Source organism: Syngnathus floridae, chromosome 7 (genome assembly GCF_059516105.1).
Source record: "Syngnathus floridae isolate MCC-2025c chromosome 7, RoL_Sflo_1.0, whole genome shotgun sequence".
Taxonomy (NCBI): domain Eukaryota; kingdom Metazoa; phylum Chordata; class Actinopteri; order Syngnathiformes; family Syngnathidae; genus Syngnathus; species Syngnathus floridae.
This window is the reverse complement of record NC_142419.1, coordinates 18,543,645-18,561,921: the sequence shown is the minus strand read 5'-3', so window position 1 is coordinate 18,561,921 and position 18,277 is coordinate 18,543,645. Positions and strand designations below refer to the sequence as shown.

At 56.1% G+C, this 18,277-nt stretch overlaps 2 protein-coding genes across 3 annotated transcripts; both read right to left on the bottom strand.

The window, feature by feature from the left end:
* Nucleotides 1-40: 40 nt before the first annotated feature.
* Nucleotides 41-10,550, bottom strand: traf4a (tnf receptor-associated factor 4a). 2 transcript variants are annotated; one of them, XR_015859313.1, is made up of 8 exons: nt 9,782-10,550; nt 3,919-3,970; nt 3,723-3,827; nt 3,450-3,611; nt 3,198-3,359; nt 2,953-3,108; nt 1,852-2,796; nt 41-1,553 (listed from the first exon to the last, which is right to left on the bottom strand). XR_015859313.1 is itself a non-coding variant. In XM_088380099.1 (7 exons), exons 1-7 carry the CDS (start codon nt 9,922-9,924, stop codon nt 2,164-2,166), a joined length of 1,413 nt encoding a protein of 470 aa, XP_088236225.1. In that variant the 5' UTR covers nt 9,925-10,550; the 3' UTR covers nt 41-2,163. The 2 variants fall into 2 exon arrangements, 1 of the variants encoding a protein (XP_088236225.1); XM_088380099.1 differs by having other exon boundaries at nt 41-2,796.
* Nucleotides 10,551-10,832: 282 nt separating this feature from the next.
* nek8 (NIMA-related kinase 8) lies at nt 10,833-18,239 on the bottom strand. Its single transcript, XM_088380097.1, has 15 exons — nt 17,693-18,239; nt 17,127-17,332; nt 16,773-17,005; nt 16,522-16,653; nt 16,241-16,449; nt 15,966-16,045; nt 15,645-15,814; nt 15,393-15,540; nt 15,185-15,261; nt 14,977-15,094; nt 14,745-14,901; nt 14,461-14,624; nt 14,149-14,301; nt 13,134-13,292; nt 10,833-12,436 (listed from the first exon to the last, which is right to left on the bottom strand). Exons 1-15 carry the CDS (start codon nt 17,824-17,826, stop codon nt 12,408-12,410), a joined length of 2,169 nt encoding a protein of 722 aa, XP_088236223.1. The 5' UTR covers nt 17,827-18,239; the 3' UTR covers nt 10,833-12,407.
* Nucleotides 18,240-18,277: the final 38 nt, after the last annotated feature.

Here is an 18,277-nt window from a genome sequence, read left to right as displayed (position 1 = left end):
CATATGCCAATTTCAAAAAGGAAGAAAAGTGACAGCCAGCTTTAAAACACAGCATATGGTATTTTTATTTTAGTTATGAAATTGACAAGCACTCATCAAAGGACATGTTAAAACATATGAGCCGTCCGCAACGCATCGACTGGCGGCGGCGGCGCTGCTGCTGCTGCTGCTGCTGCTTTCAAATAAATACTTTTTTTTCCTTTTTCAAAATGGGGAAAATAAAACAGACATAACACGTGAGGCTCAAACACGCGAGACGCAGACAGACAGACAAACTGACGGACTCTTCAAGTCGACCTGACTCTCAAACCGAAATAAGTATAAAAACAGCCAGAAAGGATTTGTTTTCCCCTTGAAAATACAGAATCGTACAAAAAGTCACTGTCAAATATCAGCTGGCATTATGAGAGGAAATCGGTGTGTGTGTGTGTGCGTGCGTGCGTGCGTGTGTGCGTGCGCATCTACTAAGTCAAAGGGCAGAATGTGCTTCTGTATTTGTACATGACGTATTCACGCGTTGCATTAAATGTAATGAATGTACATTTTACAGTCCTCCGTCCAGGCGGTGGCGCTGTGAAGGAGACGATCTCCTTGCGTGTCCGTCGGTCGACACGTCATCTCGTCGAACAGGTTCGCAACGTTCACATTTTCCGTTTACAAAAAAACAACCCATGTTGATAATAATAAAAACTATTCTGAAAACTCTTCAAAAATAAGGGCAAAATAGTCATGAGAACAGGGTCGAGTACAAAAGGTGGTCCGGCCGGGAGTTAGCACATGAAGCATGCACGTGTCTTACGTTTGCCCTCTCATGCAAGCTCGTGGCGGATCAAGAAAAAGGCCACATGGATTTCCCTTCACTGTGAAATGCCCACCCACTGGTTCCATTGGCCTCTTAAGGATGCACAAATTCACTTTCTCTGGTCCGTCCAAAGCGGCGAAGGTTGCTTTGCCCAAAACAAAACAAGCCTGGTGAATTTTCCTTGTCGGTCACGGGAATGTAAACACATCGAGTTTGGTCGACACGAGATGAGGAAAACTCAAATCCGACGAGACCATTTTCCAATTTCCTCTTCAGTGGACTACACAAATTCGGGCAGCGATCCAAGAAAAGATTCGTACCCAAGCAAAATGACACACAGTCGTCCGTCGTCACCTTTGGCTGCCGCCAGGATACTACGCGCCAGGTCAAAAACGCTCGAGCGGAGTGCTTCAAATCACATTTTGTTGATTTGAGTCTTTTTTTAGACATGCCTAGTAAATTGCACGTTCCTCAGTCAAATAGGCTTCACGGGTTGAGTTTTCCTGAAAATTGCAGAGCTGCGTTATTCCCAGTCACTGGTTTGACAGCGTCCGGTTGCCGCCACGCTCCGCCAAACGCATCCCATGACGAAGCCGCTCCGTTCCTGCCCAGATGGACGCCATCTTCCCAAATCTCCAGGACGGGCTGAACTTTGGAGGAGCTGGCCCGATCCAACGGCAGACTTCCAGCGTCCGCTCGGCTTTGGCTTCTCGACGTGCCTCGCAAGTCGGCCTCGGCCAAGCCGATGAGCCTTTGGGGGGGCAGAACGGTCCAAAGGCTCACAAACTCGTTCAGGTCGCGGACGATCACGTCAAGACCACAAGCTAACGTGCTGGAGCGACAAAGGTGGACAAATCCGGTGGAGTCACCGGCCGCAAACGGACCGTCTGAAGAGCGACACGAGGCGCTTCTCGCAAGGAAAATGCCACGCGCTGTCCGATGATGGAGAAAGCCGAGGTTCCTCGGAAGGGAGCGCGTGCGTGCGTGCGTGTGTGCGGGCGGGGAAGCTTGTGTGAAGTTTGCATAGAGGGTGAAGGACGGAGCTGCACCTTGACGCCGTAAACACAAGGCAGGCGTGAGCCACGACGGTGCCTTCCTTCCCTCCATCCATCCAAAGTTCAATCTCCTTCACCCTGCCTCCATCCCCTCACGTACCGTTGGTGAGAGAGAGAGAGAGAGAGACAGAGACAGAGAGAGAGAGAGAGAGACAGAGAGAGACAGAGAGAGAGAGAGACAGAGAGAGAGACAGAGGGGTGAAAGAAAAAGGGTCAACTTCTAGGCACTCTTTGATTTCCAAGGCAATTTTCACACAGAGTGAGTTGGTCAGGTAGAAGGGTGGAGCGTGGAAAGGTGGTCGGCGCTCAAGCCATGATCTTCTGGGGGATCTCGATGGAAGCCTTGACAAAGACGCAGTTGTCGCGGACGTAGTTCCTCTTCTTGATCTCCTCGTGCGAGATGAACTTGGGGTAGCCGAAGCCCAGGGTGCTCTCGTCCAGCGAGTTGCGAGCGCCGCTGGGCTTCTGGAAGTTCTTCCAGTTGGGGTCCGGGTTGAAGGTCTCGGTGATGTGCTGCGGCTTGGAGAGCGAGGGGTCGCTCTGGTCCAGGATGGAGAAGGTGACCTTGTAGGCGAAGGGCCACTCCAGGAGGTTGTCGTACTCACCGGGCAGCACGCGGATGTAGACGGAGAGGTGCGAGCCCTCGCCGCTGCCGTTGCCGTTGAGGAAGGCCGACACCTGCAGCTTGTAGCCGTAGCGGTGCGTGTAGAAGGGCGGGCTGAAGAACTCGTGGTTGCTGCGCAGCTTGGCCTCCTGCAGCTTGCGCGAGTAGTCGCTCAGCTTCCAGATCAGGACGCCGTCGTGGCTCACCGACAGCTCCTCCATCTCGCGCCGCAGCTCCAGGATCTCCTGCCGCTGGCGCCCCACCAGGTTGCACATCATGGTCAGGTGCGACTTGGTGCTGTCCTCCAGGTGCCGCCCCACCGCCAGCTTGGGGCACTGCCGAAGCGCAGAGCATCAGAGCCCGGCGTCGGAGCCCGGCGTCGGAGCCCGGCGTCGGAGCCCGGCGTCGGAGCCCGGCGTCGGAGCCCGGCGCCCGGCCCCAGAGCCCGGCCCCGGAGCCCGGCCCCAGAGCCCAGCCCGGGCAGCACTTACCCGATGTTTGCAGCCGGCGTCTTTGAAGGGGCAGAGCACCAGGGCGCTGCCGCAGTTGTCTTTGACGTGGTTGGCCAGGTCTTCGCGGGCAATGTTGGGCGTGCCGCACTGGTTGGGGCACTGGACGGGGAAGCGAGGGCAGTGGTACTGGTGGTTCTGCGGGAAAGGAGCGATTGAGTCCGCGGCGCTTTGACGTTGGCCGCCGCCGCCGCCGCCGACTTGCCCGTTTCTCCACGCAAACCGACCTGGATGGTGTCAAAGACAAACTCCTTGCCGCAGTACTTGCACGGCTGCGTGCGCTTGGGACACTCGGCCGTGCCGTGCTGCGACAGCAGCCGGCGCATCATCCGCGCCCCGCATTTGTTCTCGCAGTAGACGCTCTCCTGAGGACACACGCCCTGGTGGTTCTGGAAAGAGCACAAAACAAGGAGCACCTCTGGAGAAGAGCAAAACAGGCAGGCAGGCAGGCAGGCAGGCAGCGGTCTTGTTTTGTATACCTCGTAGGCCTCGCCGGTGAACTCGCTGCCGCAGAACTCGCACTTGACTTTGCGTTTGGGGCAGTCGTGCTGCAGGTGGTCGGGGAGGTCGCGGCGAGTCAGCTTGACCGAGCAGCGGTTGGGGCAGGGGATCACGTTGAAGGCGCAGGTGGAGAAGTGGCCCTGGGGGAGGAGGGGCGAGGAAAAGTCACCCGTGACGACCGATGGACAGCGAAGCGCGGCAAAGACCCCAGCAGAGGGGAACCTTTTGCTGAGGTGCGCTCGCTCGCTCACCTGCAGCTGCTTCATCTGTCCGGTCCAGCGGCAGCCCTCTTCGCTGTGGATGCAGCGGATAGGCAGCGCCAAGATCTGCTGCTCCAGCTCCGGGTCAGGGTAGATCTGCAAAACAAAAGGCCCTTGAGAAGACCCGACGGGCCCGAGCCACAAGCGGGGCTGCTGCTGCTGCTGCTGCTGCTGAACTTTGGCCTACCTTGGCGTAGTCCAAAGGCAACTGGTCTTCGGGACACTTGAAGACTCCCTCACTGCAGAGCAGACACAAAGAAGGCCCTTCAGAGACAACCTGCACCACTTTGCTTCACCTGCGTCTCCATCGAGCGCTCGCTCTTTGCTCCCTTCCTCTCGTGCGCCGTTGCCGCGTGACTGACCGAGCGGACTTTGGCCCAGAAGGGGAGGGGAAGGGTGGGGCCAGTCAATGCACGAGACCGGCCTCATTCTGCTCCCTGCGGCCACAAAGGCCTGAGAAAGGGACTCCGTTCACGACACCCGGAGAGACGCACCCGATCATCGGCCTCCGAAGTTTGCCTTCAGCTTTTGTCGGATTGCCAGCCAATTTCGACCTTCGTCTGAACAATGACGCTCAGATTAAAATGTCCAAAATGGCCGACTTCCCGGGTCAAGGGGAGGCCGGTGGTGGCAGAGGACGACTTTGCACGGATAGCCCCGAGTGTCCCCCGAGCGGAAGAGATGCCGAGCGACAGCTTCTGCACTCGGGAGCGCCGTGCGAGAGGCGCCGTGCGAGAGGCGCCGGGATGCCAGCGCAGGCAGGACGCACCGAGGCAGACTCGGACCACCGCGCCCCCGCCCACCCACCCACCTCGCTCGGCCTTTCCGTGTGACGCGCACAAACGCAGACAGGCGCAAAAGGCCTCGTCACGGGCTGTCAGCGCCAGTCCTCGGGCGCCGGAGGGCGAGCGGGCGGGCGGATGCGTCGCCGCGCTGCTCGTCTCTTTGTGACAGCGCATCGGGGGCGGGGGGGGCCTGCCAGCCAGCCAGCCAGCCAGCCAGCCAGCCAGCGCACTTGCTCTCGACTCCATCACGGCTACACAGGGAGGGAAAGGATAACGCGGAAGGACAGACGGGGCTTTTTAACGAGGCGCTCAATGGCTGGCGAGTGAGCGAGGGAACGAGTGCTGCGCTGCGCTGCGCTGCGCTGCGTGACCTACAAAAGCAAATGCGCCGTTTAAGCGGCGAATGTGCAAATGTCTTGAAATGCCAAACTTTTTTTGCCTGTGGCGACGATTGAGGTCTTTCAAACGAAAAGTCATACAAACGTCTTCAAAACCCCTTTTCATACTTTTTGCGGTGAGAATTCAGCTACCACTTTTTGTCACAAAGAGTGAGAACGGAGAGCGTAAGCAAACACCAAATGTGGACAAGCGAGGCGTCTCGTTCCCGCGCCACCCGAATGGATCGGGTGGCGTTTTCACCCGCGTAACCTGATCTGCTTCCTCGCCTCGCCTCGCCTCGCCTCGCCTCCAGTTGGACGGGCTCAAAACGCACCAGTGTAGCGAGCGGATGCACCCAACATGCGGCAACAGGCGGCTTCGACAGCCCGCAACAGCCTTGCCGGTACGAGGGAAGCGGCGGCAAGCGGCGGCAAGCGGCAGGAGCCGACCAACACGGCGGCAAACACGGTGCCAGATACTCGGGCTGCGTCTCGACACGGATGACGTGAGCCTCGCGTGTTGGCTTTCTTGGCCAACCGGAGTTGCCTTTTTTTTTTTTTTCCCCACCTTTCGATAAATGTGTCTACTTTTCATTTGGTTGCTTGGCCAGCAGAAGCCATAAAAAAAAAAAAGGGAAAGAGGCACTACTACGACGGCACGCCTGTGTAGCTGGCCCGTTTCCCGCGCTTCCACCGGCGTGGGCCAATATAGCAACACTGGGAAACAAAACATCCAAAAGATTGTACTACGAAATGAGCCGTGCTGGCAACCTAAAAGAAGAGGAGGCGTGCTCCCTGACATGTGGAGCGCTTCTCTTCTCTTGGTCTGCATCATCTTTTCTTTTCCTCCCTTTTTCCCAACAGCTCGGCATGTGTGAAATGTGGCTGTTTCATCACAGATGGCGCCACTAATTTTAGCCGGCCGGGGCCTCCCGAGGCAAACTGCAGGGATCGGCGGGTCGGGCCGCCATGGCGTCCGGGTGCCAAAGGAGAAAAAGCCCGCTTTTCCGCCAAGCAAGCGGAGACGCGCAGCAAGCTTTCCTTTGACGCTCTTTCCTAGCTCGCCCGATCGTACGTTCCAAACGACGAGTGCGATCATATTTTGGGGGGGGGGGGCATTTTCCCAGCCTGCTCCACTTGCCGGACGCTGTCGTTAGCGACGCCGTCTCGCGTGACGAGGAGACCGACAATTGTTCTTCGAGTGTGCCGGCAACTTCGGGGTCTCCATGGCAACTGCTACGGGAGGAGAGAGGATCTTTTTCGGGAGCAGCTGGCAGACGGCCACGCAAAGGCGTCTTATCGGTGGGATTGGAGTCCAAATCCAGTCCCGAAAACAAGCGCTGCCTCACGCCGGCGGCCGCATCAATAGCCTTCCGGAAGGTCGACGCAACAAAGTGGCCTTGGCAGATGGCACCGGAACCAGCCGCAAAGGCGCCATTCATTCTGAAGCGCACCTGGCTGAGCCTGGCCCGCGGGGCACAGGGGCCCCTTTCAACTGGGGACAGGTGCCCGCCGGCCCGCCGCCAGCTTCCGGAGCGCTCCGTTTGGCTCCCGCAAGATCCACTTTCACACACAAGTTGCACTTCCTGAAAAGAGCCAGCGGCTGGCTCCACACAGGACGTGACGTGACGTGACGCAAATGCTCATGAAAGCAAAAGCTACGGATGGACTGCAACAAAAAAGGAGCGCACCCTCATTTCTGTGGGAGTGCAAGCACGTGCACGTCTGCTTTCATTAGCGTGATCACTGACCCGATCGGGCGCGACACCAACGCAAGGGGGGGTCGGGGTTTTGATACCCGCGCGGCCTGATTGACTTGGAGCAGAAGACGAGGCACGCGTCCGCTTGGCAGCGGCGGGCCGAGGCGCTCCGGCGCACCGCTGGAATGTTTTCCAGGACTGAGAGAGCAGGACAAGTTGAGGCACGTCTGTCCACGCGCCATGCAGGGGCCACCGCCTCCCTCCTCACTTTCTTTTCTCTCCAGCCATCGGGCTCACGTTCACTTCAATTGATCCATTTCAACGCGCCGCTCGGCCTCGCCAGTTTGACGCCAGCTCCCGATAAAAAGCTGCGAGCCGCTGGCCCCGTTGTCGCTTGGCATCGAGATGGCGCCATAGCACTGCTTTTGTTAGACAAAAGGGAGGGATGCCAAAAGAGAGTAGAACGCGCCGGCAGGAGAGAAATTCGCTCGGCTGCGTCAGTTGGACCAACGCCTCAGACGCTAATGCACCGCACGGAAGGTGTGTGTGTGGGGGGGGGGGGGGGGGGGAGACCCCCCCCCCAGCCATTACCCCCCCAAACACACATTTCCTCGGCGCCTTCAAACGGAGCGATTTGGGCCATTTCCTGGGCTGGCTCGGATTACGTTGACAAACGTGAGCTCACAGCTTGATCCACTTACTTCCTCAGCTTTTTGTTTTTTTGCTCAGAAATGTGCTCGCGTTGGCGCGGCGTGAAACACGGACCAGGCTTGCGAGTCGGGTTCGGTCGTTCAAACACAGCTTAGGAGGTTCTGAAACGGAGCTTTCCAGCCTGGCTGAGGGATTCGAGATTCGAGATTGGCTTTGCGACAAAGCCGAAGGCCCCGTCCCAGCCGGCGAGCAACAATTGCGAGGCGGCCAACGCGGCGTGCTCGTGGGCTCCATTTGCCGCTCAACGCAAACAAGAGCGTCTGTGTGGGCGAGAGGTCCGCCCCTCCGGAAGCCCACCTGCAGGGGGGACTGCTCAATGGCTCTCAATGTCCGCCATGGCCGTTCAGGCCGCAAAAGCCCGCAGCTGCTGCGAGCGAGCGAGTGAGCGAGCGAGCAAGCGAGCGAACGTGCGTGCTGCCGCTCCCTCCCTCCCTCCCTCCCTCTCGTGAAAAAGCCAAAGCCAACTCGGCCACATGGCTGCAAAAGAAGAGCTGCAGTGGCGTCATTAGACGGAAGGCGGAAGGATGACGAATGCGGCAGTCATGCCGCGCGGCAGCATTCTTGCCTGCCGCAAAGAGCGGACCGAGTGGAGCGACCCGGGCACGGCGCCAGCCGGCCGACCTGGCTGCCGAAGGAGGCGAGCGGCCCTCGCCCTGTCCATGAATTGCCCCTGGCTCAGGTTGGTTTGAGCAGCCTGTTGGAGCAACCATGTTTGGATCGACCCTTTTTCGACTTCATAGCTCGAGTTGGTGTTAGTCCATTCTAACGTTGCGGCGGTGTCAATGTAGCGGCCGCTGCGCTAGCCTGCTTGCCGGGCATTCAGCGCTAAATCCAATTTCCACCTGGGCCGACCCCTTGACCCGGTCACGGGCGGCAGACGTCGGTCGGCAGGCTGGCTTACTTTGGCCGCGGGAAAGCGCGTCTTAGCTGGGCTCCCGGTTCCGCTTTCGGACAAGGCCGCTTCCTGACAGCTCGTCATCACAAACCGGCCCTTGTCTTTTGGCTCGGGTTCAGCGTCATCGTCGGCCGTGTTCCTCTTTCCGCTCGCTCGTGAGTTTCCTCCCTTCGGGGTGTTTTCGGGCTTCAAGTTACAGTCAACGTGAGAGCACTTTTTTTTCCTCCCTTTTTTCCGTTTTTAAAAGGTGATGAAAACAACAGCGAACCAGTTTGGCTGAACTCAATCCCCCCCCCCCGCCCGTAAATGCAGCACGCAGAGAAAACCCGCAACATTCCTACAACGCATGTGATGACTTTTTCAAATGTATTTTTAGGGGTCGCTGTCGGTAGAACAAACAGCGGTGAGCTAAAAACAAGAAGAGCGTGCTCGCTGAATGAGAGGCTTGAATGGAGGGCGAGCGGACGAGAAGATTCCAGGGCAAGGAAAACATGTGTGTGAAAGCCACATACGTATGTGGGATTGAGGGAGGGGAGGGTGAAAAAATCCACTCAATCAACAACAATATTGCTGCAAATGATCACTTGACCAAAACGATCACGAGCCAAGTAGCATAAGTGCTGGCTACGTTTGCTTTCCTTATTTTCACAATTTCAATTCAAACAAATATGAATGTGGCCCATTTCAAGTCTTTTTTTTCCTTTGGTGAAGATTTGTCAGTATTTGTAGTCAGCAATCTGCAAAGGTCAAACAGGGGCCTCCACAGCTGCCTTCACATTTGCGTCATGTTCAATTGAATCGTTTTTCCGGATGTTAACGCAGCCCATCGACGCATCTACAGTTTGAAGGCTCGTCCGCAAATGTCATGGAAAGTCCAAGATGCTTTGTTTACTATGTCACAAGTGTGTCGTTTAAGCACGTAGTTGCCCAAATGAAACCCGAAACACATCCCGGCCGTGTTGCGTTCACATTCAACGTACTGTCATGGCAGCGGCAAGTCCATCACCGCTGCAATTTGTTTGGTGAATCGGCTCCGTTTTCCAAACGGTTGAGTTGACAGACCTCTTTTGAGGTGTGCTTGGAAGCGTATCATGTGCTCATATCTGAACAAAGACGTCTTTTGGGGAGCTGAGCAGCAGATTAGAAGGTGAAGCTCGCTCGGCGATGGCTTGTGCGACCTCCGAGGGAGTGAAAGAGGGAGTCTCTGTGTCGAATTCCATCATAACCCAGAGCTGAATTCCAAAAAAGCAAAGGATGAAATCTGCTGAGCACCCCGATGACGTTTCGCGTGCATGGCGTGCATGGCGTGCATGGCATGGCGTGGAGCGATGGAAAAGCGGCCTATCTGTCGCGCTCGTCTCACGCCACTGGTGTCATTGTGCAATGTAAACAAACACAAGACCGTGGAAAGGTGAGCAGGACACGCCTACACGTCCCTCTCTCTATTGAGCTAAGATCAACAGAAACTGCAGTCTCCGGTATCAGTGGGCGGGCGGGCGCGCGCTCACACACACGCACACGCGCACATAGACCGAAACACAGATTAGATCGATCGATCGATCGATCGATGGATCGAACGTACCTTAAGAATTCTTGCAGGCAGGTGTCACAGAAGCGGTGGCCGCAGGTCGACACCTGGACGGGCTCCCGCATGGCCTTGCTGCACAGCGGACACTGGAAGCGTCTCTTGGGCTTCTCCAGGAACTTGTAGTCGAAGCCGGGCATGGTGGCTCCTACCGAGGCGGCGGCGGCAGCGGCGGCGGCTTGGGCTACGGCTGGGCTGGGCTCGACTCCGGCGTTCTCTCTCGGCCTGGCCGCCGTACGTCCCTCCCTGTCCTTGCGGCGCCTGCCTTCCTTGTGTTTCACGCCGACGAAAGGCTCATATCACGTCGTCCGACCGGGGGATGTCGCTCTCCTCTCTTCGCCCCTCCGGCCGGCATACAAAAACGGAGGCCGAGCTTCAAACGAGGGGAGGAAGCTTGGCGCTGCTGCTGCTGCTGCTGCTGCTGCGGCGCTGGCTGCGGCGGGCGGACTTGCTGCTGACGGACTGAAGCCAGTGTGCAAGCCCTCCGACTGTTTGGGTGCACCGAGGCAAGCGGGCAGGCGGGCGGGCGGGCAGGCAGGCAGGCCCGCCTCCTCCTTCCTGGAGCAGGAGGAGTCAAGAAAGCGCTCGGGCTCGAGCTCGGGCTGGCTCACACGACTCGATCGCTCTCACTCTGATCTCCTCTTGAATTGCGCTTTTGTCCACGTCGGCGCTTGCCCATGGAGCCTCCCGTATCGCCCCAGCATCCGCGAGCCGGCCAATTAGATGCGCGTCGGACGCCGATTTGCACCTAATTAGGCCAGCAAATACAAAAGAGACTCACGCGTCGTCGAGCACAAGCGCTACAGTGCCACCTACAGGTGCACCTGCAAAACAAAGGGGAGACAAATGACGGAAAAGCGATTTTGTTTAGCGCATGAAGCGGGACAAATGTTCACGCTCATTAAGTCGGCGCTTGGCGCTTCAACCATTTTCCCTTGGCAATGCACCCACCACCCCGCGTATAGACGGAGATGAGTTTTCACCTGCTGTCTTGCTACAGCATTACATCATCATTACATCATCACCGGGAAAACAATGGAGGGAAACGTGCAGAATCATCTTTATTTCCAAAAATTGGAACAATGCTGCGTTCAAGACATAAAAGCCACTGGGCTTGCGTGATTAAAAGTACAATTCATCGAGTAGATGTCGCAAGCCTTATCGCACCGTGTCCAAGATTCAACGTTGCTGCTGTACTGACGAGCTCAGAAGAGCTGAGACGCTCTTGTGAATCAGTCCGATTCAATGAAAGCAAAGGCCCGTCCGTCCGTCAAAGACGAGACTGCTAGCTAACGTCAATTTCCGCCAGCGCGTTCACGCCATTCATCTGAGTGACAGAAACGTATGAGAGTTTTTCAATCAATTGACTGCTTGAAATGCAGATGACGGCTGGCCTACTGGTGGAATATCTTCTTCAGGGTTTGTGGACTTTTGAATCTCTTCCCCTCCCTCATTGATTTTTGGTCATCTGGCAGGGTTTTTGTCCTTCCGCTAATCCAGTGGAGCACAATGTGAGCAGTGTGTCTGTCCGTTGGCTCGGTGCGGGTCACTTGACTGACATCTGACTTAAACACTCCACTGTTCTTTCTCGTGTGCATTGTAAACGTCTTCATTCACAGGAAGGCTTAAGTGTGGGGGCGGGGCGGGGCGGGGCAGGACACACTGGAACCGGTTTGTGCTCTTACGGCCACAATGGCCGTACGGCGGCCGCAGGGCAGACGGCGGGCGACCTGATTGACGGCGTCCCCTCACTGACGGGGCCAAATGCGGCACATGCTCCATTTTTTTTTTTTGTGCCTGGAGCTATGATGGCAAGTGATCTTTCCCCAGTGAAACAAATGGAATCGGTTTCCCCATAGCCCCACAGAAAGCAACAATTGCTGTAAGGTGTATTGAGTGCAATTGATTTCATATTGGACTGGATGACAATGACATCATGAAAAGAATTCAAGCGCATGTGGATGGGATGTTTTCTTTCTCACGCTCACATTGCTCCTCGTGACGAAAAGAACGCTAAGCACGTCCTTGGCGACACGGCTGGTTGCTTGCGACCGTGCGCTATGCGCCTACGTGCGTGCTGTGAGCGTACTTTGTGCCCTTTTTCCTTCCTTGTAAACTTGATCTTCATCTGACATCTCAGCTGCTAAAACGTATTCATTGCAATGATCTTGTTCCTCCTCACTTCTCTATAATAACGCGTTCTGGAAGGAACATCTCGCATGTCATTACACGTAGCTATATGTTTAAAAAAGACGACGTGCGATGTGCGTGTGTTTTCAAGGCTTTTTTTTTGTTTTTTTACTTTGACTTCTTTGAAGACATGTCAGTACTTTAGGAGCCCGATACGAGAGCGCTTTTTGCCCCCCCCCATCCCTGTGACGACTGTGGGAGCTCTTTGGGGAATTTCCCTTTTCTGGTCCCCAAATCTCTCCAGGCACACGCCCAGATTTCGTTGGACTTCCTCAAAGAGCGGAAGGCGAGCATCCGCTCTTTCGCATCGGTTGGCCGAAGGTGTCTTTTCTGCATATACCTCACGTTCCGATAGTTTTGGGTGAAAACAGAGAACGCCGGCTCGGTCCTTCAGGGAAGATTCCGAGGGGTTGGAGTCGGGTCGCGGACGCTATCACCTCGAGGCGGCTTCGTCGAGCAAAGCTGAAACGAGCGAGGAACGAGAGAACCGTGAGAAACGGCGCGTGTCACAAAATGCCGTCACTGAAAATGCTGTTGTGAAGTGTCCAAACGCAGTCAGTGGTTTTTTTGATTGTCTCAGCGGCGGCAAGGATTAGCAACAACATGACTTATTCGATTGTCATGCAATGTAATCTTCTCTAAACCTGTATCTATTTTTAAACCGGACTGGCCGCTCCAATGGATGATTAAAGCGAGCGTCGTTGTCCCGCCCGCCCGCAGCTCTCTCGGGCAAACGCTTCAAATTGTGTGGCAATTTGACAAGCGCCACTTGAAGCGCGCCACGTGGTGCTAAAAGCACCACTTGAAAACGCCGCGGCTTCTTGAGACTTTTGGGCCCAGCTGGCTTTAGGGATGCATTCAAGTGAGAAGAAGACTGAAATCCACAAGTTTGGTGTTTGACCAGCGTATGGGTAAAACCTGATAGGACAAATGTGGCCAGTTGAATAGAAAATGGCAGACTTTTTGTGTCTTGCTTTGCTGGGACGTTTGGGGGCTGCTCGCTGGCACCAAGTTGGCCATTTTGGGCTGAAACACTTTGACAAAGCCCGGAGGTCTGTTTGAAGTTACAAACGGCACTGGCGGAGGGATTAGTACATTGCCCCCCTCCCCCTGACCGCCCACCCGCCCGACCGCAAAATGCCAGTGTGTAAAATATTACGTTTGACTGCCAGCAGGCTGTTGCCATGACAACAAGCCACCGAGGTGACGGTGAACGGTCGGCTCTGGTCCAGCTGCACCGCCTTGGGTGTTCCCGAGTCCTCCTCTTTCCTCCCCAGGCGCCCGCGGGCGCCCTTTCCCCACGTGTACACCTCGCCATCTGTCATGACAGGGAACATGAGAGGAATTGAGGTCAGCACACAACACGCACGTACGTACAACTTCATTACTTGCTTGGCCTTATGTGGACCAACATTTAGTGACCCCCCCCCCCAAAAAAAAGAATGATTCCAGTACACACACACACACACACACCTTGACTTACAGTAGATCAGATTGCTTAGTTTTGCAGGGCCGAACTTTTTTGTTTCTCACAAAAAAAGATCCTTTTATTTTATGTACCAAACTCATGCACACATCCACACACATGGCCCCCCCCCCCCCCCCCCCCGATCTGGCAAGGTGTCTCCTGCAGGGGCAACACAATGGCCCCATCTGCCAACAAAGGCGTCCCTTGATGGGCCGAAGCTGCAGGAGGGCAGGTCGGCCGCTGCCGCCTTTCACACCGGGGAAGCCAATCACTGGCACAATGTGACATTTCACCAATCGTCGCCTCCAGCACCTTGTGCTCACAAGCAGCGACAAACCACTTTCACCGCACCCCCCAATGCTTCTAGCCCCCTCTACTGGCAGAAGGTTGATCTTGCAAGTGTCTATTCCGATTCCCCCACCAGGGGAGGGAGGGAGGGAGGGAGGGAGGGAGGGAGGGAGAGAGGGATGGATGGATGGATGGCCTTCCTGATGCAAGCGGCCCATTTAAATGCAGTTTTTTTACCCGTTTGATCGGGTGCAAATGACTATTATGTGAGCACTCGGCGCATTGCCACCAGCTGGCGCCGTGGAACTAAAACGCAAGCAGTAGCAGTAGCAGCAGCAGCAGCAGCAAGCAGCAGCAGCAGCAGCAGCAGCAGCAGCAGCAGCAGCAGCAGCAAGACTCCCCAGGCGCACTCACTCACCAGACTTGATGGCCAGCGTGAAAGCGTCTCCGCAGGCCGCCACGGTGATGCCCCGCAGGCCGGGCACCAGGTAAGGAGCGCGGCCGCCCCGTCGCGACCCGCAGCCCATCTGTCCGTGTTGATTGCTGCCAAAGGTGATGCACTGGCCGCTCTCTGCGGGGGGGACGGATGACCGAGGGTGAACAAATGAGGCTCAAACTTTAAATGGGGCAACTTCAGCAAGATGAAAATGAAATCGCTTTTCTCTCTCTCTCGTTTCAGACATAAAATGTGCGGATTTGAATTTGCGCGTCAACAGAGGCTGGATTCGACCTGTCACGGCGACCGAGTGGGCGGTGCCGACATCAACGCAGACAATCTTCTCCTTGTCGAGCGGCGCCGATCGGACGGGCGCGAACGAGTGCACCTCCTCCACCTGGTCGGAGGGAGTCGGCTCCTCGCCGGACGTGATCTTGTCCAGACCCAGCTTATTGAACCTACGGACAAAATGCGGAGAGACGGCGGGAAACAAGTAGAGATTGTGAAATACAAAAGTAATTGGCCGACTTGCAAGTGACGCAAGTACGACAGCTCGGTGACCACGCGGGACTAATGACCTGTTGCTTCCGCAAGCCACCATCCCGTGGGCCGCGCCCGGGCTGATGATCATGGAGCAGTCGACGGCGCACAGGACCCTCTGCGGCTCAAAGCGGGCGGGCAGACGCACCTGCTGGGGAGAGTTGTGGGTGTCCTGGGTGCCCAGGCCGAGGCGACCTGGCAAAGGACGGCGTGTCACAAACAGACAAAGGCACGAGGACTTCCCGGGAGGCGTCACTCCTGCCACGTTACCGTTGTCTCCTCTTCCCCAGGCAAATACTTCTCGTTCGTTGGTCACGGCCAGAACATGGGACGCGCCGCACGACACCTGCACCAGCTCGTAGCCGAGCAGCGCCTCCACGATTTTGGGCTGAGCCGCAACGGAGCAGAGCAGAGCAGAGCAGAGGGATTACTGCTTGGATTCTTCGAATTGGGATTGCAGTCACGCACGCCACGGTACCTGCGTGACGTCATTAAAGTTGCCGTGGCCCAGGCAGCCGTTGCTCCCGCTCCCAAAGGTCATGATTATGCCTCTGTCTGCAAAACGATGCGGAAATGAAACTTTTGCCACTCGTCTGCGTGCGACTCGCTCGCTCGCCACCGCTTTTGCCCAAAGTCAGCCGAGACGGGCCCCGCCCCGCCCGCCCCGCCTTGCCAGAATCTCTCACCTGTCATGCAGGCGGTGAAGAGATCTCCGCAGGAAACGGACTTGATGGTGACTCCCGACTGACCCTCCAGGAAGCGCGAGATGAACTGCGGCTGCATCTGCTCCACCGCGCCGGGCAGGCTGACCTCGGCGGAGCCCGCCGACGGCGCCTGTCCGCATCCCAAAGCAAAGCACTTGGCAAGTGGAATGACAAATGTCGTCGCTCGCTGAAAGAGCCAGCGCCTTTTTCCCAATGCGCCTGATGTTCACGCACCTCCCAAGCGATGAGGCGGCCCGACTTGGTGACGCCCATCTTCTGCGTGCGTCCCAGCGACACCTGCAGCACCTCAGTGTTGAGCACGGGCAGACGCAGCGGGGCCGAGACGCCGCCGCCCCACGTGTACACCGATGACAGCGGGAGGGAATGCAGCTTGCCTGTGCCGGCTGTGGACGGGAACAAAGGCACGTTTTTGGGATGGGGGGCGGGGGGGGGGGGCGTCCACTTGTGCTTCGGCATGGCTTGCTCCCCCGTTTGCTGTTTTTGTGCTCAGGCCATAGCAACAAAAAAAAGAAGAAAAAGAAAATAGTGTGCTACCTCTGGATCTGCCGGCCGGCACTCGCCCTCCGGCTCTGCCTTGTGGCCCGGTCTGCACAGTGGACAGTGGTTTCTCAATCCTGGACACAAGACATTTCAACTCATGGTGACACGGGTGGTCGGTTTTGTGATTACAACGCAAAAAGCTTTTTTTTTTTGGAGCACATATCTAGCCGTGGCAGAAATCGGCGCTTCCTAGCCATTGTTTTTGCAATGATTTCAATCTTCCAATACAAATGCAGTCTGTTTACATTTTGCAGGGTGAATTTTCCAACCTGCGCATCTTGACGTTGCCGATGTCCGTGCAAAGATTGAGCAGCGGGCGTATGCAGATGGGGAGCGCCATGATTTCGTTGAGTTGAGGCCGCTTGGAGGGATCCAGGTTGAGCATGTTGAGGACCAGCTGCCGCAGTTCCGGGCTATAGCGGTCCGAGATGGGGGCGAAGGTCCCGCTCATGATCTTCAGCACCAAGGCGGGCAGATTCTGGAAAGAAAGAAAAAAAAATTGGATTTGGCGGCGGCCGCCTTCGGAGTCGCGGCTTTCTTTCTTTCTCACCGCCGCCTCAAAGGCCCTCTTGAGGCTGGCCAGCTCGTAGAGGACACAGCCCAGAGCCCAGATGTCGCTCTTCTGGTTGTACGGCTTGCCCTCGCAAAGCTCCGGAGAGATGTAGCACGGTGTTCCCACCACCTGCAGAGGCACGCACAAGAATGTTTTGTTTTGTTTTGCTTGGAAAAACGACAAATCTTTGTCATAAGATTCGATCCTCCCGGGCGACAGGTGTGCCGCCCAAGCGGAACACAACTCACGGTGTACGCTTTGCTTTTGCTGACGAGGATTTTGGAGATGCCAAAATCGCCGATCTTGACGATCATCTGATGCTTGTCCAGCAGAATATTCTGCGTCTTGAGGTCCCTGTGGAGGATGAGCTTGTTGTGCACGTGGTAGAGGGCCAACAGGATCTGCACAAAGAAGTGAAGGATGGTGTCCTCATCCAGCAGGGAGTTGCAGCGCTTCTGGATGTAGTCAGCCAAAGTGCCGCCTACATGGCAACAAAGGTACATTTCATTGTGTTGAATTTAATACCATCTACTGGTGAACTAGACTCGGACCAAAAAAATCAAATAAATCAGGTTGTTTCACGCGGAGTCGACGAGTCTTACCGGGTGCGTATTCCATGGCAATCATGAGCGCCTTGTCCTCCAGGAAGTTCTCGTAGTACTCGATGATGTTGGGGTGGTTGAGCAGCTTTAGTACCTGGCACTCATTCTGAGCGGCCAGACGCTCGTCACGGGACATCTGCTCCACGGGGATCTCCTTCAGGATGACCAAAGCTCCGTCGCTGCGCCGCCGACACAGGTGGACGATCCTGACAGACAGTTTGGCTGTGGATTAGCGACGACTCAAAGCGTCTTGACCACCTGTGGCCAAAGTGACACCTGGGTGCCGTTTGGAATTGTACTATTTCCATAGTCACTTTTAAGATGAGGAATTGTTGCCTAGCCTGAAGATACGCGGGGTGGGGGGGGGGGGGGGGTTCGGGGCTATTGGGGTAAAGGACGTCGAGGACGGGCTTCCCTTTCGATGACTTTCGTGCGCGTCTGCTAGTTTCGTTCGAAACAAGCTAGTTTAGCCGAGCGCTCGATTCGCTAAAACGCGAGCCCACTTTCCTTCCGTGAACGGGCTCAAAAGTGCGGTGAATGGCTGCGTTAAACGTGGCTTCGTTTACCCGAAAGCTCCTCTTCCGACAACTTTGATTTTCTCGTATTTCTCCATCGCAGCAGCTCGGAAGAAACGTTCCCGCCGTCTCCCTGGGCAACCCGAGTGTACGTCACGTCCGTTGCGCTTCCTCATTTCTCCCATCACATCCGGTAGTTTGTTCTTTCGTCCAGCAGGGGTCGCGCTGTGCTGAGGAAAGATTGGCTCGTCTGGGTGCTGCGGATTGGGTTGTGCTGCTTCTTCTCCGCTTTTCTATCGAAGACTTTTTCGCCACCGCTCCGAATCAAGATCCACAATTGATCGATCCTGCATGACACGTTGTCCTCCCATTGAGTGACATTTGGAAGGGAGGAAAACCACGGATAAAAAGGAGAGCGACCAGACCACCGCCACCATCTCGTCTTGCCAACGTAAGGGCTTCTTTTCTTTTCGGCCACTTTCAGCGTTCGCGTCCATTCAAGTATGCAACGACAAGTTTTCTCTCATCTGGGTGTGCTTTTATCTATAGTGTGTGACAAAGATTTTGCAAAAGCACATTTGGGCTGATGTTCCCTTAGAAGTGCAGTAGGAAAACCCGGCCGCCCGCCAACGCTTC

Bases quoted from the DNA above. Each gene is read 5' to 3' on its own strand.
- nek8 (XM_088380097.1), bottom strand. From the start codon at position 17,826: ATGGGAGAAATGAGGAAGCGCAACGGACGTGACGTACACTCGGGTTGC. The intron at 15,815-15,965 runs GTAGCACACTAT...TCCCGTCCACAG, and splicing joins GCCGGCCGGCAGATCCAGAG to CCGGCACAGGCAAGCTGCAT. The intron at 15,095-15,184 runs GTACCGTGGCGT...GTTGCGGCTCAG, and splicing joins ACTTTAATGACGTCACGCAG to CCCAAAATCGTGGAGGCGCT.
- traf4a (XM_088380099.1), bottom strand. From the start codon at position 9,924: ATGCCCGGCTTCGACTACAAGTTCCTGGAGAAGCCCAAGAGACGCTTC. The intron at 3,828-3,918 runs GTAGGCCAAAGT...TTTGTTTTGCAG, and splicing joins TGCCTTTGGACTACGCCAAG to ATCTACCCTGACCCGGAGCT. The intron at 2,797-2,952 runs GTAAGTGCTGCC...GCGCTTCGGCAG, and splicing joins ACGCCGGCTGCAAACATCGG to TGCCCCAAGCTGGCGGTGGG.